Here is a 15,500-nt window from a genome sequence, read left to right as displayed (position 1 = left end):
TACTTTCTTTTCTGCTTTCTTAGATTACCTTTCTACATCGGCTGCTCAAGGAAACTAACTAGTAAAATGCCATACTTGTCACTTACTCTGCATGAGGAAGCATCGGTGAGCAGGCACGTTCTCAGCATTGGGGACACAGAACAAGACAGACATGAAGAGAACAGAAATGACTACAAGCACAACAGTTGCTAAGATGAGAATGTGAGCCACACTAATGTATCATCCCTTTATGATAAGCAATACATTTTTCCACGTTCTCAGTGAAATTGTTACCATGTAGCACCTAGACCGTTACAGATAATTTTATGTTCCATTCTTCAAATGTGAATTATTAGAATTGCAAGAAATTAGTAGTAACTGAAAAAAGCAATCTTTCAGAGACTGTCACCAATATGCTATTTAAATATATAATTAGGAAATAATGACCTTGGATGTGAGTTACAGTAAGTTGCAGTGGAAAGAGACCTTAGGCAAAAAAGTAGACTGTTAAAACTTTCTGTTGTAAACAACTGTTTTTCCTTTTCCCTCTGTGGAAAGCAGTGTGGCTTCTGCAAGCTTTGGAATAATAGTTTTTCACATTTTGTGATTAAAATGCCTTCCATATAGATACACGCAAGTGTGCCATCTATCATTTTCATTATGTAAATTATTTTGTGAAGTGTGCCAAAGCAGAACAGATTGATATCTGGTACATGCATCGTTGAAATACATGGCTTAGTATACAGTATAGCTAGAATCTAAATATATGTACATGCAAATACTAATTAAAATGTAAACAAAAAAAGCCTAATGCAGAGGTTTGCTTTCAAAAACGCATACACTGTATTTCCAGATGTTTCTACCTTCTCTGTTTTCTGAGGGTAACTGACATGATAGGCTCTGGCATGTCACAGATGTTTGAGCTAAATAGTTATGAAAAGTGTCCATTTAAATATTATAAGCTAAGGTAGGGCCAAAGTAATTGTATCACTTCATGTTTCCTGCGGAATTCACTCTAAGCATTTATCTTGAATTCAAGTAAAAGTAAATATAGTATGTGGTAATATAATATGTAATTATGTAATAACTATATTATTATAATCATAAGAAATACTATTTTGCCCCTCCAAGCATAATACTGAATGTAAATCAAAATGTATATTGATGTTATATTCTAAAAATCAAAATCTTCTTTCAACTGCAGTATCACTTACATGAGTATCTTGAAAAGTTAAACATTAAAATATAGAAAATCTATATGTTATTCATGAACAAACTAAATCAAGTAAATTGAAGACATGGAATTCATCCTTGTAAGTATTCAGTCAATGATTTTTACAAAATATGAACAGATCTGTAATTCAGACTCATTATTCATTCAAGATGGGTACAGCAATATTTTAGAAGACAGAAATGTTGAAAACATTGTGGCATAGTTGGATAGACAAAAGTATATAAGCAGTTGCCAAAAAACCAAGTCTATCACTGTCAAACAGTAGGTAATCCAATTTTTCACATACCAGAAAGATTTCCATTTTCCTTCTCTCTCTATATTTTTATCTAGAGATAACACTGTACGAGGGAAGAGATTTGAGTTTGCACCAGTAAACACAGAAAGCCAAAGAAAAAGTGGTTCTTCTGCTGAACTGATGAAATTATTACCGAAATATCCCAGTAGTCTCAGCACAGGAGGGCAATGGCTTCACAAGCTTTCAGACTTAAACCACAACATCCTTTCCTAAGCAAAGATATTTTGATATGGTTTCAAGATGGTGCCTCCAGAAAACTCATCCCAGTCATAAAGGAGTCAGAGATTACGTGAATGCACAAAGCATTTTCAAAGGCAGACCCACAGGTGTAGACGATGTTTGCTGAATGCCACAAAAAGGCAGAAGTCTTGCTCAGCCAGTTCAATTAGCCAAAAATCTAGACAGGCAACACAGGCCACTGCAAGAGCTCAGGGATTTAACAGTCACAATTAGGGCCTCTTTTTATGGCTTTACCACATAGTAATTTGCTACCATAATTAGAAAAATTCTGCAGTGCATCCTAGTCAATTTCTATACTACTTTGCTAAATATGCATTTTAAATGAGACGCTCACTCTTCAGACAGGTTGGACCATGCACAGGGTGCTGCTTTATAATCTACACCCACCTTGTTTATGATCACATTCCCATTCTTACTGGGAGCTCCATGGTGCCAAATAATAATGTGGATCTGCAGTCACTCTGTGGTACACAGGTCTCCTATAAAAGTGGAAAGGAGGGGAAGAGCAGACCTGACCTCTGAAAAAGAGACACTCTAAAATCATATGGCAGGAGCAGAATATTGCAGGATCGGCACTACAAGTCCAAGCCCAGCATCTGAGTGATACAGCTGGACAAGAGTCAACCAGGTAAAACAATTTCCTTATGGAAATAACATTAATAAAAAAAAAAAAAACCAACAAAACAACAAAAAAAACCAAAACCACAACAACCAAAACCAACAGACAATCATTTCAGCAAGGCCAGGTACTTGTTCTAGCTTCCAATGCTGGAAGAGTTGTGTACCCTGAGCCACAGCCCTAATTCTCAAAACAAAACAAACAAAAAGCCCAAACCAAAACGAACACACACACACCCCCAACCATAAAAAAAGACAGACCCTAAATTGCATCAGGCCAGTCTCCCAACTCTGGGTTCAACAGGGTTCGGTCCTATGTCATGTGCCCCTGGGCCCCTGCTTCTGCACCTGAGCCTGGTTAACACTTGACTCGCTGCAGTACTGTCAGATGAATAACCAGATGTTTCACTCAAAAACTGTAGCATCCCCAGGTGCTCCTAAGGACCTCAATATCTCTCACTGGAGTATTTTGTGCTGGCAAAGGAATACTTACAGTTCTAAGCAGACTCTACACATCTGCCAGCGTACTGGCACCAAATGATTCCGAAGCAATAATTACCCCTCCATCAGAGGCGGCAAATAGAGCCACGTGCTTCTCTTCCTGATCTTTCTTGTCTGTAAACCCCTCATTTCTGAGATGATGCCACTGCCTCCTTACGTACTGCCACAGGGGGAAAGCCACTGGTGTTTCTTGTTCGTGGACATCTCAACCAACTGCAGCAATCAAAGAGACGGAATACGATCTGCTTTTAATACTGAAAGCAGCCTGAAATACGTGCCGATTCAATGAAGACTACCTATAGCAAAATGAATCCATGCATACCACCAACGACTTTCCAGACCTCTTACCAGCGCTATTTTACATTTTGTTGTAACCTAACACCTCGCAGGTACCTAGTTATTACCCACCAAAAGTAAGTAAGGAGAAAATCATCTAGTGCTGAGAAGTTTTACAATGTGACAAAAGTTAACTAAATCAAACATTTCAGACATCCATATTAAAAAGAAATTATAGAGTTGAAAGCATTTCATTTAGGTTTATGTCCTCTTTTTTGGCACAATTTATAAAAAAACCCAAACAAACAAAACCAACCAACCAAAAAACCCCAACACCAAACAGAATTACGTACACTTTCATGGACATGGAACTCCAGGGTATTTTATTTACTTGATCCTAAACAAATACTGAAATGCAATATATAGAAAGACTATTATGTGACCTCATATAAAATTAAAATGCAACTCTTGAAGAAAATTCAATTTTCATACTCCCCAATTCACCATAAAACTGAAAAAGCGTCTTAAAACAGAAAATGATGAAAGAACTGAATTTGAACCTTTCACAATTCATAACCAGGGAAATATTCCTGCCTGGGAACATCAGATTGGCAATAGTAACTCTATAGCTTATTTTTTTATGATGAATTTTTGGTTACTTGATTCATAAAACAAACCAAGTACTATACGTAGAACCACATTCCTTTTAATTCTTCTGCTAGATTTGGATCCATCAGCAGCTTAGAAACATTCTGAATGACCACCATTACAGAACTTCAAAGCATGGCCTAAAAAAACCCTACAAAATTAGCAAGAAGCATCAAGGACTTCTAAAGAAAGTCCTAGGCACTACTACATATGTTCACTCTCAACACAAAGTCTGCCAGCAAGGACTGTCCCATGAGAAGAAAGTTTGCATTTCTTCAACATTAAGACTACTAAGTTTCAAGTGTTATGCTTTAATTAGTATTTATGACTCAAAAGTAGATCTGGAGATCTTTCTGAGATAAAGTAACATGCTGATCTTCTGTAAGATGCTCTAGCACTACAGGAATAATCTATCGGGCTTGGCTGGATGGGTTATTTTAATTTACTCTTCATTTTAACAATGCTTTGAAAAACCCTTCTCCCAGAAGAAAACATACCCAGATGGACAGATTGAGAAGTGGCCAGTGCTTCCATTGAATTACACAGTCCTCTCAATACGACTGTGGTTCCACACTCCCTCAGAACTACACTCAAACCCAGACGCTCAGTTTGCTGGGCTGAATCTTAAACTTCTCTCTGCCCTCTGAGTAGATTAATAGGGGAATCTATAAAAGTATCAAGAGAATGAGACTATATGGGATTCATGCAGTGTCTTCAGGTGAGGGAGAACAGGAAAACTTGGACAGAGACTTGGCCCTTTGAGTATGTTCGTACTGCAAATTTAACACGAGTTGCACCAGATCTTAGCTCTCAAGATAGTCTAATGCATGCGTACATGCTGCTACGTTCCTTCTGGTTTTGAATCCTCTGTATAACGTGTGTTTAGATTTCTAGCCAGCCACATCAGCAGTACCAAAAGCACTTCGGTGAATCTATGCCCAAACCCACCCAACAGTAAGTTCTAGCGTGGGCTCATACTCAGCTCATACTGCACTCCTCTCATGCTTCCCAAGGCATCCAGTCAAAGCACAAATAAAATCATGTTTGAAATGTATGTGAGTGGTAGCAACTTGGGTATAAGGGAGCTCAGGCCATGCCAACAGCACAGATAGGCCAGTAAGTAATAGCCTAAGCTACAAAGTAGAGAGTTCAGGACACCAAATTACTTAATTAAAAGGTGGAAGAACAAGTCTTGATCCCATTAAGAAGAGCTGTCTAAGTGGCTACAAAGGTTATGAAACTGGCACTAATGAAGATTAGATCACGAGGAGAAAAGATTTTTCCCTAGACCAAAATGAAGCTATAATGCAAAATGGATTTGAGAACATTCATCTTTCTTACTTCAAACTAACAGATGGAATAACCACATGAGGAGATCAGTAAACAACTTTATGCTTTTTCTCTAAACAGCATTTAACACGCTATTCTACTACTATTACCTTGCTTGTTCCAGTAAGATCACCTGTACAATACAAGTTTAGGACATAAATAAAAGTGAAAGAGATTGAACCGTATGCCTTTAATTCAAAGCAGGAAATTATTTTGGAGGACAGGAACAAATCACTGTTTCTAGGTTCAGATCTGCTAATATCACTGCAGAACTTACTAGATACTAAGACAACTATCCAAGCTCTGCAGGAATCGCTGATTTTTATTAACTGCCTAGCCTATAGAAGAAAAATTAATAATTCATTTGAAAAATATTGAAAAATGTTTTCTAAGTGATAACAGAGAAAGCAAACAATACAGGAAGAAAGGCTCACTTATTCCTTAGGGAAAAATTGCAGAGGTCAATCTACAGCTTGTATGGGATACTGGGATGGTAAGGATTCCTTACACACTTGGCAGATGGAAAAATTAAGATTTACTAACATATCTTTGTGTGTCAGAGAAGTCTGGTAAGTCTCTTGTGCCCCTATTCTGGTACTCACCATAGTCTCTGCAAACGTACTTGGAAACTCTGAAACACGTTGTTCCTGGGATGGAAGGTTTTCTCTAGAGTCACAGTCTGTTGACAGAAACCACTAACTGCCATGGTAAATTAAACAGATAAAGATAGCTTGGATTTCTAAATGAGAAAACATCAAACCTCAGAACAACCAAACTTAACAGTAGAAAAAACTGCCCATTACTTCTGAAAAAAAGCCAAACATTGAACACGATCCAGGTCCCTCTAAGGGCACAGCAACAACTTCTTAGGGACAAACATGCCACTGTGTGAAAACTCTGAGCTAGCTCACAATGGACAGAAGCAGCACTTATCTTCACAGATATTCCACACCTAATGGGGTTTTAGTTTGTTTTAAATTAGTATTATTACAGACTGCATACTGTAGTGGAGACACAATATGTTTGTCCCTTGATAGGAGAGACTTGGTTCGTGCAAAGGAACAGCAGCAGTCTGGGGAAAACAAATGCAGAGGGACATGTGCATATGTAGGCATACATTTGCAAGTAAGGAAGAAGTTCACAGTTATACAAGGACAGAACCCTTCGGGACAGCAAATTTTTTCTCCTCCATGTTTGGGAGAAGAAGGAATCAGTAACAAGAAGCCCCAAGTCAAAATTACCAAAGTGAATTTGACACCGTCTTGAGTTAAGAAACAAATCTTATCCTACAGTGTTGCATTTCAATTGCACCCGCATTCTCAGACACAGTTGTATGAAAATGAAAGAGATCTTAACAATCAGCATGTTTGAAGACTCCTGAAAATAAACTGGTCCCACTGAATTCTCAGAAGAATAGTTCCAGCTGGCAGGTGTCCACGTACATAAAGGTATTCGTACTACTGGAGAGGGAAAGGGGTTAGCATGAGCTGTCAAAAGACTCCAGCGCTTTGGGGCTGAGGGATACACATGCTCCAACAAGCCTTTTCTTCCCCTGCAGTATTACAGAAGAGGCCAAGAGTTCATTAAGACCCCACATGTAAATTGTAATATACCACCACCTGGCAGCCCTGTGCATACCAACAGGCCCTTACTGACCTGACCAGCCTCAGCTGCTGTCTCCACCAACCCGCTCTGGGCCAGGAGCCTCAGTTAAGCTCAGGCCTGTGTCCCCCAGTCCTGGCTTGAGCTTAAATACCATGCCTGCCTCCAGCCCTGCGCTCATCTCCAGGACGGACCTCAGACCTGCATTACACGTAGCCTTCTGCCCAGTCCCATCTCCAGCTCATTTCCTTTTGATCCTGACTGGAGCCCCCGGGTAGACCCAGGCCCTGGCTGACCGTTTCCCGTGTCTGGAACTGCTGATGGGTCCTACGACCCACCCCCAGCTTTGCCCACAGTGCTCAGGCCCCATGGAACCAGGTGTCCCATTGGTGCGGGCACTGCCTCTGCTGGGGGCACCTTCGGGCCCCTTTTTGTTCTCCGTCAAGGAGCAGCCCTGCTCATACTGCTCCCAGACACTGTCACTCAACAGCAACAGACAAATATATTTCCAAAGAGGAAATCCCTATTTTTAACTAAGTATTTCTTACTATTTTAAGACCTCCTAGTCTGATCGAAATTCATTTCTCAATAAAGAGAGCTGTACCAAAAACTAATTTTCAAAGTTTTCTCCAGTCTTTACACAGAGAAAACAGATCAGATCGAATGTGGTGTTGGTACTAAAAATTGCCATAGCCAGACTAAGGAAAAGCTGATAAAACGAACACAGTCAAGCACAGTAAGTAACACATACTGTGTCTTGTTCTTCACTGATTATATTTTTATATTTTCAGAATCTGCTGAGCACTGCTGCCTTTCTAAAGCTATGCTTTAATTTTCAAACCCAGAGTAGTAACCAAAAAAAGTCACCTGCAATACACAGGTGGAGAGGCTGGGGAGGGGGAAAGGGAAGAGAAGGACAGGAAAACACAATAACCTGTATTTCAAGAGAGACAGGATTCCTTGAGCATACGATATAACATAGAATGGGACATTAGTTAATTTAGATGTCTTATACAACTGACTTGTTTGAGGTTTTCAGAATACTCAGGTCTTATCAAGTCACATTTGACTTTATTCTCCATGAAATAAATACATTTTTGTGGTTTCTAGTATTTTTTTAGATTATCCTATGGTACAAAATACATATTCTATTGACCTGAGAACAGCAATAACTACTAAGCAAAGTAATTAGTGTTTGTAAACTATCAGGTTCTAAATAAAAGGTTTTTCCAAAGGTAACATCTTAGGGAGATGTTAATTGTCTGCAGTTTGATCAACTTCGGAAAGAATTTTTTTAAACCCCAGTATGAAAATACATATGTTCAAAATATTTAAAAAAAAAAAAAAAAAAAAAGGAAGTTTTTTCAAAGGGTTGTTACTCTCATCAGCCACCTAATGCCAAGTGTATATACCCTACAGTACCCTGCTTGCATTAACCTCTATAATTAGGCTAGCAATAACCTGGTATTGGAAATAGCAATACATTTTACCGTCTTAAATGCACTACTACAAATCAAAAGACATGTAAACGAGACCATGGCTCAATCAGTTTGCATCCTTGACAACATTTACAACTGGAAAGATATTATTACATTAGATTGTGATAAATATTAATGGAAAAGAAAAATTTATACCACCTGAAACTTAGACACAACCAAACATAAAAGAATATTTTGCTTATTTTTAATCATGAAAAGGATTTTGGTCACATGGGCACAAACAAGATGTTGACAGAAAAAGACAATAAGGGAAAAAAATTTAGATCACTTAAAGTAACTGCACCAGAAGAGCCGATATCCAGACTTCAGAAACAATCAATGCATGAAACTGCAGTTTAAAAAGGTATTATAATTCAGCAATATGACAAAACGTCACCCATACATTTACCACAAGTCAGAGGAAGAAAAAGTAACCACATTAAGCCTTGAACTGGTATTCTGACCTAAAAAGCACACTAGGTTTTACAGCAAATTATGAAGGCAAGATTAATTAAAGACAAGGAAGTAAGAGAGAAAGAGGACAGTAGCAAAACTCTTATGAAATGTTTATGATGAAAGTGCTAGACTAAACTCAAAAAGAGAGCTAAGATCTACCACATTTTCTTTCTCTAGGCAGTAAGTTCATACCTACCTGGGATGCCTAGAGCAATGCATTATATATTTTACCACCTGGGAAATTATTACGTAAGTTGGAGAAGATGGGGAAAAATCAGAAGAGGACTTGTGTGGGGTTTTTTAATTTTTTTGTTATTGTTGTTTAGGGTTTTTATAGGAAACTGACCAAATGGGAGATGACCAAGTGGAGCTGAGAAAAGGAAAGCATCAAGGGAAGGATGATTAAAACAGAATTCCTCAAAGTAGAAATACAGAACAAAAAAATGCTTGTAGTCTTACGGAGAAATGGGCATCCAGATTTGCTTGACAGGCAGAGGGTAGCTTATTCAAACAAAGAAAAGGATGAAATATAAGCATGATAACTCTTTATAAATATATTAGAGAGACAAGAAGCAAATAACTGTATCTAATTTAGCCACTAATACATTTGGGCTGACAATCAGGTGTTTACAGATCTTAACGATGTTTACAGATCTTAATGAGCTATTACTGAGTGATATTCCAGAACTGCCTTCTTAGAAATCAAAAGAGCACAGGAAAAAAAAACTCTAAATGTTTTTTTCTTCTCCAATTTTCTTAGGACTTTTTCTTTTGAGAAAGAGCTAGATGAACTTACAAAGAGGACTGCACGATTGTATGCAGCCCTGGAGCAGAAGGCTTGTACCCAGATAAGTAGGGATTTATTTTCCAGAAAGAATGCCACTTAAAATCTTTTACTATTTAAAAGTGGTCATCCTGCCTCCTTCTGTGTAACTTAGGAGTAATACACCAGGCCTGCAGAAAGAGATAAATTGAATTCCTCAGCAGTACTGAATGTTTTGTAAGTTTGGAAGATTCTTACCCTGTATTGATGGAAATGATTTCTATCAGTGGATTCTTCCTAATCTTTGGCAAATCCAGTCGTGCTCCCCCCAAACGCTTTCCATTATCCTTTTTCTGACCCAGCAGTCTCACAGAATGACCTTCAAATGAAGCACAAAAATGCAGTCAATACAAAGCACAAGTCCCATCATATTTGTTTTCATTCGCTCTTCTTCACAAGTAGTGTTTATACCTCAAAGACTGAAAATGAGAATGAGATGTAGTAATTTATTTCCACCAGCTGGAGCATTTAAAGAGAGACAGTTACAGGTAAAATAAATCACATTCAAATGAACAAATTATTTAATCCAATTATCTTTTCACACTTGCATTTTCTGGCTTATTCAATTAAAATGATCTAAGCAGTTTCATTTTCAGATTCCCAAGCAAATATCAACAAAGCAATATTTAAATAAGTTGAATAGCAGGATTAAAATATTCTTCCCCAAAATTTCATTCAAACCTAAATTAGTAGGTAACAAACAACTTAATATTTTTTTAGCATATTATATGGATGACCAATACATTTCGAAGTTACATGACTGTATAAGTCTGAGGGAAAGTGCTGTGAAGCATATCCTGATAACATGTTCATGGCTAAGCTGACCACCAAGGTTTACGTATATTCCTCCCGTACCAAGGAGACTGCAGGTCAGAAAACTGCCTCACAGCTCCTTTCCTGAAGCCAGTAATATTCAGAAAGTAAAATACAATCACTAACTGCCTACAACAGCACATCGGTCATACCACGCCAAGACCTATATTTAAAGAGCACAAATGACAGGGTTTACTAATATTCAGAAGCAAGATCTAACAATGAAGAATAAAAACAATTATGTATATATTATTGCAACGAGCAGTGAAAAGCGTGCCCAAGTTATATTTATAAGTCTTGTATCATTTATACCACAAAGCCTAAAATAGCCAGATAAGAGACAGCAAGGGAAAGCTAATGCTAGATACCTGAAAAGAGGTGGAAAGTACCCACTACTTGGAGCAGAGGAAAGAGAGAAAGCATGTATCCATTGAAGTTGGAAAACTCTTTGATAGTACATGAAACTACAGCTACGATCTGTCAAATATTTCAGAAAAGAAAAAAAAAAAACCTACCCTAAAAAGGAAAAGGGCAGGGGGTAAAAGGAAAGCATGAAACTAGGAAGTACTACCTGAGCTACATCTAGCATGGCAAAGCAGATAACCAAATCAGATCAGCTAAAAAGCACTCTCAACCAAATCTCCTAACTTTACCAACAGCTATTTACAAAACTAATTCATCCATCAGTTAAAGTCTTTCTCCACTACCTGTTTTGAGGAGTCATTAATTAACTTTTTAATAATGTGGCATTCATACTCTGAATTTATTTCTGCGATACGGCAACAACAGCTACAAACAACTACTTCTGGCATACCATCTTTCTCGGGTTTTTTACGATACATGAAAATTCTCGATCAAAAATGTGATCTAATGAAGAAGTGAGCAGGACTGGCCTGATATCATAATGGTTAATACTAAAAGGTGACATCTTAACGTCAAAAGGAATTAAAAGGCATTATTTTTGCAGTTGCATTTGACAAAAATTTCATTACATCCTGCTGTGAATTTAGTAATATGGTACTTAGTGCTATTAACATTTGTTAAATTATTCACTTCTACCTTTTCACGGCAATAACAGCAGTATCTTTGTCTCACAATACAATCAGTTATTTTCCAATCCAATGCTTCATTAAGGAATCCCAAGCATGGCACAAGTTTATTTACTTGTATAACAAGAGTGATTGCATTATGGTAGGCATAAAAATTAAACTAGAAGCAAAGAACATTCCTTTCTGTATTTCCTAATACTGTGGTTTATTTGGAATAAACCAGTTTATGCATTTTTTTTAAATATTGAGTTGCATTACCATATTAAAACTGTATTTGGATTTATGGCTGAAAATACAGTGGAATGATTTACAGTTTTCTTAAAACAATCAAGCTTAACAACACACTACCCAAAATTTAAAATTCATACTTTTAGAATTGGGGTCAAACCACCATTCTGAAGTTTAAAAACCAAAACAAATCCAACAAACCACTAAAACAACCTGCCCCCCCAACAAGTAACATCTCAGAGCGCAGAATCAGCGAAGCGTGCTCTCCCCTGAATGCGTCCCCTCACAACGAACAGCTGTGTGAATTACTGCTCTCTAATAAGAATTTAGCTCATGCTCTCCCTTTCTCATTCTGGCAGAATTAACCAAAGAGGCAAACTTTTTCACGGAACTCCTGGAGAAAAGTATCCTTTAGACTATAAAACTTGTCACAAGTCTGTCTGAAATTTGTCAGAGAACTAAAAAATAGTAAGGAGGGAGGGAAATGGAGATAATGACAGACCTGTGCAGGAGGCACAGCTTTATATTCCATGCTTTCTTAGGAAAACAGGAAAAAAAACCCCACTATGGTAGTCTATAAAATCTTGTTAACCAAAAGTACTACTACCATCTTTGCCTTTCAGATGCTAGGCAGGTTACCATATACGTTAGGAAAAAAGAAAAGAAAACCAACTTAGGACACTTGCACATCGAATGTAACTCGCTAGAGAGCATAAGACCTAGCCTCTCATCTTCAGAGACCTTCTTAATTCAGGAAAGAAACCCCAGCCCTGTGACCACCCCACACATGATCCACTGAACTCTAACAACCACCCCGGCCTCACACCCGAGCTCAGGAAATCTATGGCCTGGCAATCAAAGATGGCAGCTACTTCTCACATGATGCATGGCCACAGGTTTTCCCATATTCCTGCTGAATGACACTGAAGTTCGAGTCAATACGAGCCTTGCAAAACCTGCGTGACACTCAAGAATTATAACATGACCATATTTTTCACTCCAGACACCAGAGGATTAAAAAAACAAAACCAAACAGTACTGGGAGATGAGTTTTAGCAGAGTTTAATGCTTCCAGAAAGCAAGCAGCACATGCATATCCAACTACACTGATGTGTGCTGCAGACACATTTAATTCTTTTTTTTTTAAAGAAAAAAAAAAAACAACAACAACAACAAACCCTCGGTTACAGTATTCATGACCTTAAATCCTTTTTCCCCTACTCCATACAAGGACTTTTTTGTTTCATTTTAAGTAATCACTAAAGCATCTGTTTACAGCATTGTTACTATTAATAAAACATAACTTGATAAACACTGAATCATACTTTTTCACATGCTGTAGATCTTTTTTCCCCATACTTATTTCAACAAAACTTAAAAATAAATATTTTGTCGTCTTCAATAAGGAAAAGGCTAAGCAACATTTTTTTTTTAACTGTCTAACCAGCATTATTAAGCCCACACCAACATCAAGCATAACAGAAAAAGCAGTCATTTTAAATCTCGTTTATGATCTCCTTTCAAAGCTTAGAATGGGGCAAAACATTGCAATCAAGTTTTACTTCTAAAGCATTTTATCTAATTAAGTTACCTCCTCTCTGACTTTACAGGTTGGATGACAACTTAACTAAGCAAAACAGGTGTCTCGAACTTAAAAAAAATCTTTTTGTTTTGTTTTGTTTTCTTTCTTTTCTTTTTGTTTAAGTTCAGTATAAAAACATTTTTGAAAACTGAGTTAATCACAGTTCTATTTCCATAAGAATGAGTGCTCTATCTCAGATATCAAACAAAAACCACTCCTTTTTTGATGGCTCACTGGAAGATGCAAGTGTTGAAACACAGCTTAATGACAAATGGATCTAGTCAGGTTATATCTGAGAGCCTAAACATTCTAGTCCTATAAACCTCTTCTGTCATAAAGATAGCTCTTCTACTTCCACACCAGATAAAATTCTATTAAACTGAAAACGTTAATTAATTTGCAGTTTAGGTCATGCTTCAGAGCAGGTTTTCACTAATTAATAGATAATTAATGCTGATTACAATACAACAGTAGTACTAACCAAGTCCGGTGAGGAAGCGTATAGAGCAGAATCACTCACAGCAAGTGTAAATGAAATCAAGCTAGAAACAATTTAAAATGAATCAGAGCACTCTAATTTTCCGAACTGACCATTTAAAATTAAACTCATCTTTACATACAAGCCAGTAGACGCAATTCACATTACTTGGCATTGTTCACAGAGAGGATGAGGTTGGAATGAATTAATAAGGATATTAAATTCTATTGTTAGTCTAAAAAAGGGCTTTTAAATGTGTCAGTTTGATAAACCAGCGTGCAGAATGAAAACATTTTCAAGGCATTTTCACTTGTTAAAAAGGATACAAAAAGTAACATAGTATTAATAGCATGTGCATATGCCTTTCATAGCAGATGTATGTGTTTCAGGAGTGTGACAGAGAAGGCCTGATCTTCAAATACAAATATATGAAGGGAACAGGTAATGGAATTTCTTTGCCTTAAGATCATAACAACATGAAACGTGCCGTGAACCTCAGGCTATTGTCAGACCCCTGTGACCTAGACCCACAGAAGCACGTTAACGATATTAGAGCAAACAGATTCAAACTGGACTGGTATTTTGCTGGTTTTTGCTGGCACCCCTCAGTAGCTGCTGGGAAATAATGTCTGCTTGAAAGATGGATGAGGGCATCCCTTGAGGGCCCCTCCCCACCCCTGCACATCCCGCTGGAGCTACGCAGCCTGCCGCTGAGCAGTATTTCTTAGCTGTTAGCTTCAAAGTTCAGTACAGATATCTCAAGCAGCTCAAAAACATGAGTTTAAAGAAAATCCTCAAAGATGCAGGAAACCCTAGCCTTGGCAGCAATAATTTCTATTGTTTTCAACTTGTTCTGTTACCCGTTCTTTCCCTTTCCCAGTTACATCATTATACTTAGAGGTTATTCACCATTTCCTGAAAGACACTTTTTTCTCCTCACAGCAAGGCTGCCAATGTACCTCTCCGTACTTCCCAGCTGTCTCTCACCAACCTGCTTCATCTTCTCCAGCATCTTCAGGGAAAAGGATTAAGCACTATTTCATGTACTCTTGCACACATTTCCTTCTACCATTATTCGCTTCTTAATGAATACAGAGCTTCCTTTCCTTACAGCTAACGCTGGAAAAAATGGCACGTGGGAGCAGTGTAGCTAAGGAAGGCAAAGCCATAGGAAGGGAAAACAAAGTAGTAAATTCACCCAAAGAAAAACAAAAATAAGTGTAAAGAACCACCAAAAGCAGTGATAAAGACTGAAAGGAGGATCAAGTAAATATAAAAGGTGAAAGGAATTAGAGAACTTAAGTGAAAGTAACAAAAGCAGTCAAGAACATATTAAAGAGAAAAGAGAGCCTAAGAACATCAAATAAAAAATATGTCGAAAGGCAGAAGAGACAAATCAGGAGCTATTACAAAACTTTAATATTGGATTTATTTCCAGAGTTACGTCCTTCTAACTCCGTAACTGCTGGGTAAAACCAACCTTCTAAACAGGTTATTTTGGATCTTCTGCCAGGACTAACAGAAAAAATAGCATCTGAAATACAAGGATGCAACACAAATTGCCTAACACACTGTACAGCTAACCTGGACTGTTGCTCATATTTGAGTGGTGCTTCCATTTGGCGGTGCTTTAAACCCAGACGTGGTGAGCTCTCAGCGGACAGGCAGCCTTAGAGCCCGAGCCCCGGTCTACCTCTGATGGAAGCAGCCCACGTCTAGCAAGGACAGACCCTAAGCTCCTCTCCCATCTTTTCTCCCTGCCCTGCAGCACAAACAAACTGTCCCACAGCAGACATGACTGATGGCAAAGGAATCCCCAAGCTCCCCAGAGCAATCACATGCTGCCAGACACACGCAAGGGCAGAAACAAC

General features: G+C 38.0%; 1 protein-coding gene across 4 annotated transcripts in view; it reads right to left on the bottom strand.

Annotated features, from left to right (window-relative positions):
• Positions 1–15,500, bottom strand: part of CDKAL1 (CDKAL1 threonylcarbamoyladenosine tRNA methylthiotransferase) — a 429,338-nt gene that overhangs the window by 261,160 nt on the left and 152,678 nt on the right. For all 4 annotated transcript variants that reach the window (XM_087764738.1, XM_087764716.1, XM_087764726.1 and 1 more), the window contains one exon: positions 9,678–9,798. In XM_087764738.1, coding sequence (XP_087620864.1) covers positions 9,678–9,798 — 121 coding nt within the window. The remainder of the gene's footprint in view (positions 1–9,677; positions 9,799–15,500) is intronic.

This window comes from Nipponia nippon, unplaced genomic scaffold (genome assembly GCF_047370975.1).
Source record: "Nipponia nippon isolate SJK-2023a ecotype South Korea unplaced genomic scaffold, ASM4737097v1 scaffold_1, whole genome shotgun sequence".
Taxonomy (NCBI): Eukaryota; Metazoa; Chordata; class Aves; order Pelecaniformes; family Threskiornithidae; genus Nipponia; species Nipponia nippon.
Note: the sequence above shows the minus strand (reverse complement) of the source record. Positions and strands in the feature narration are given on the sequence as shown.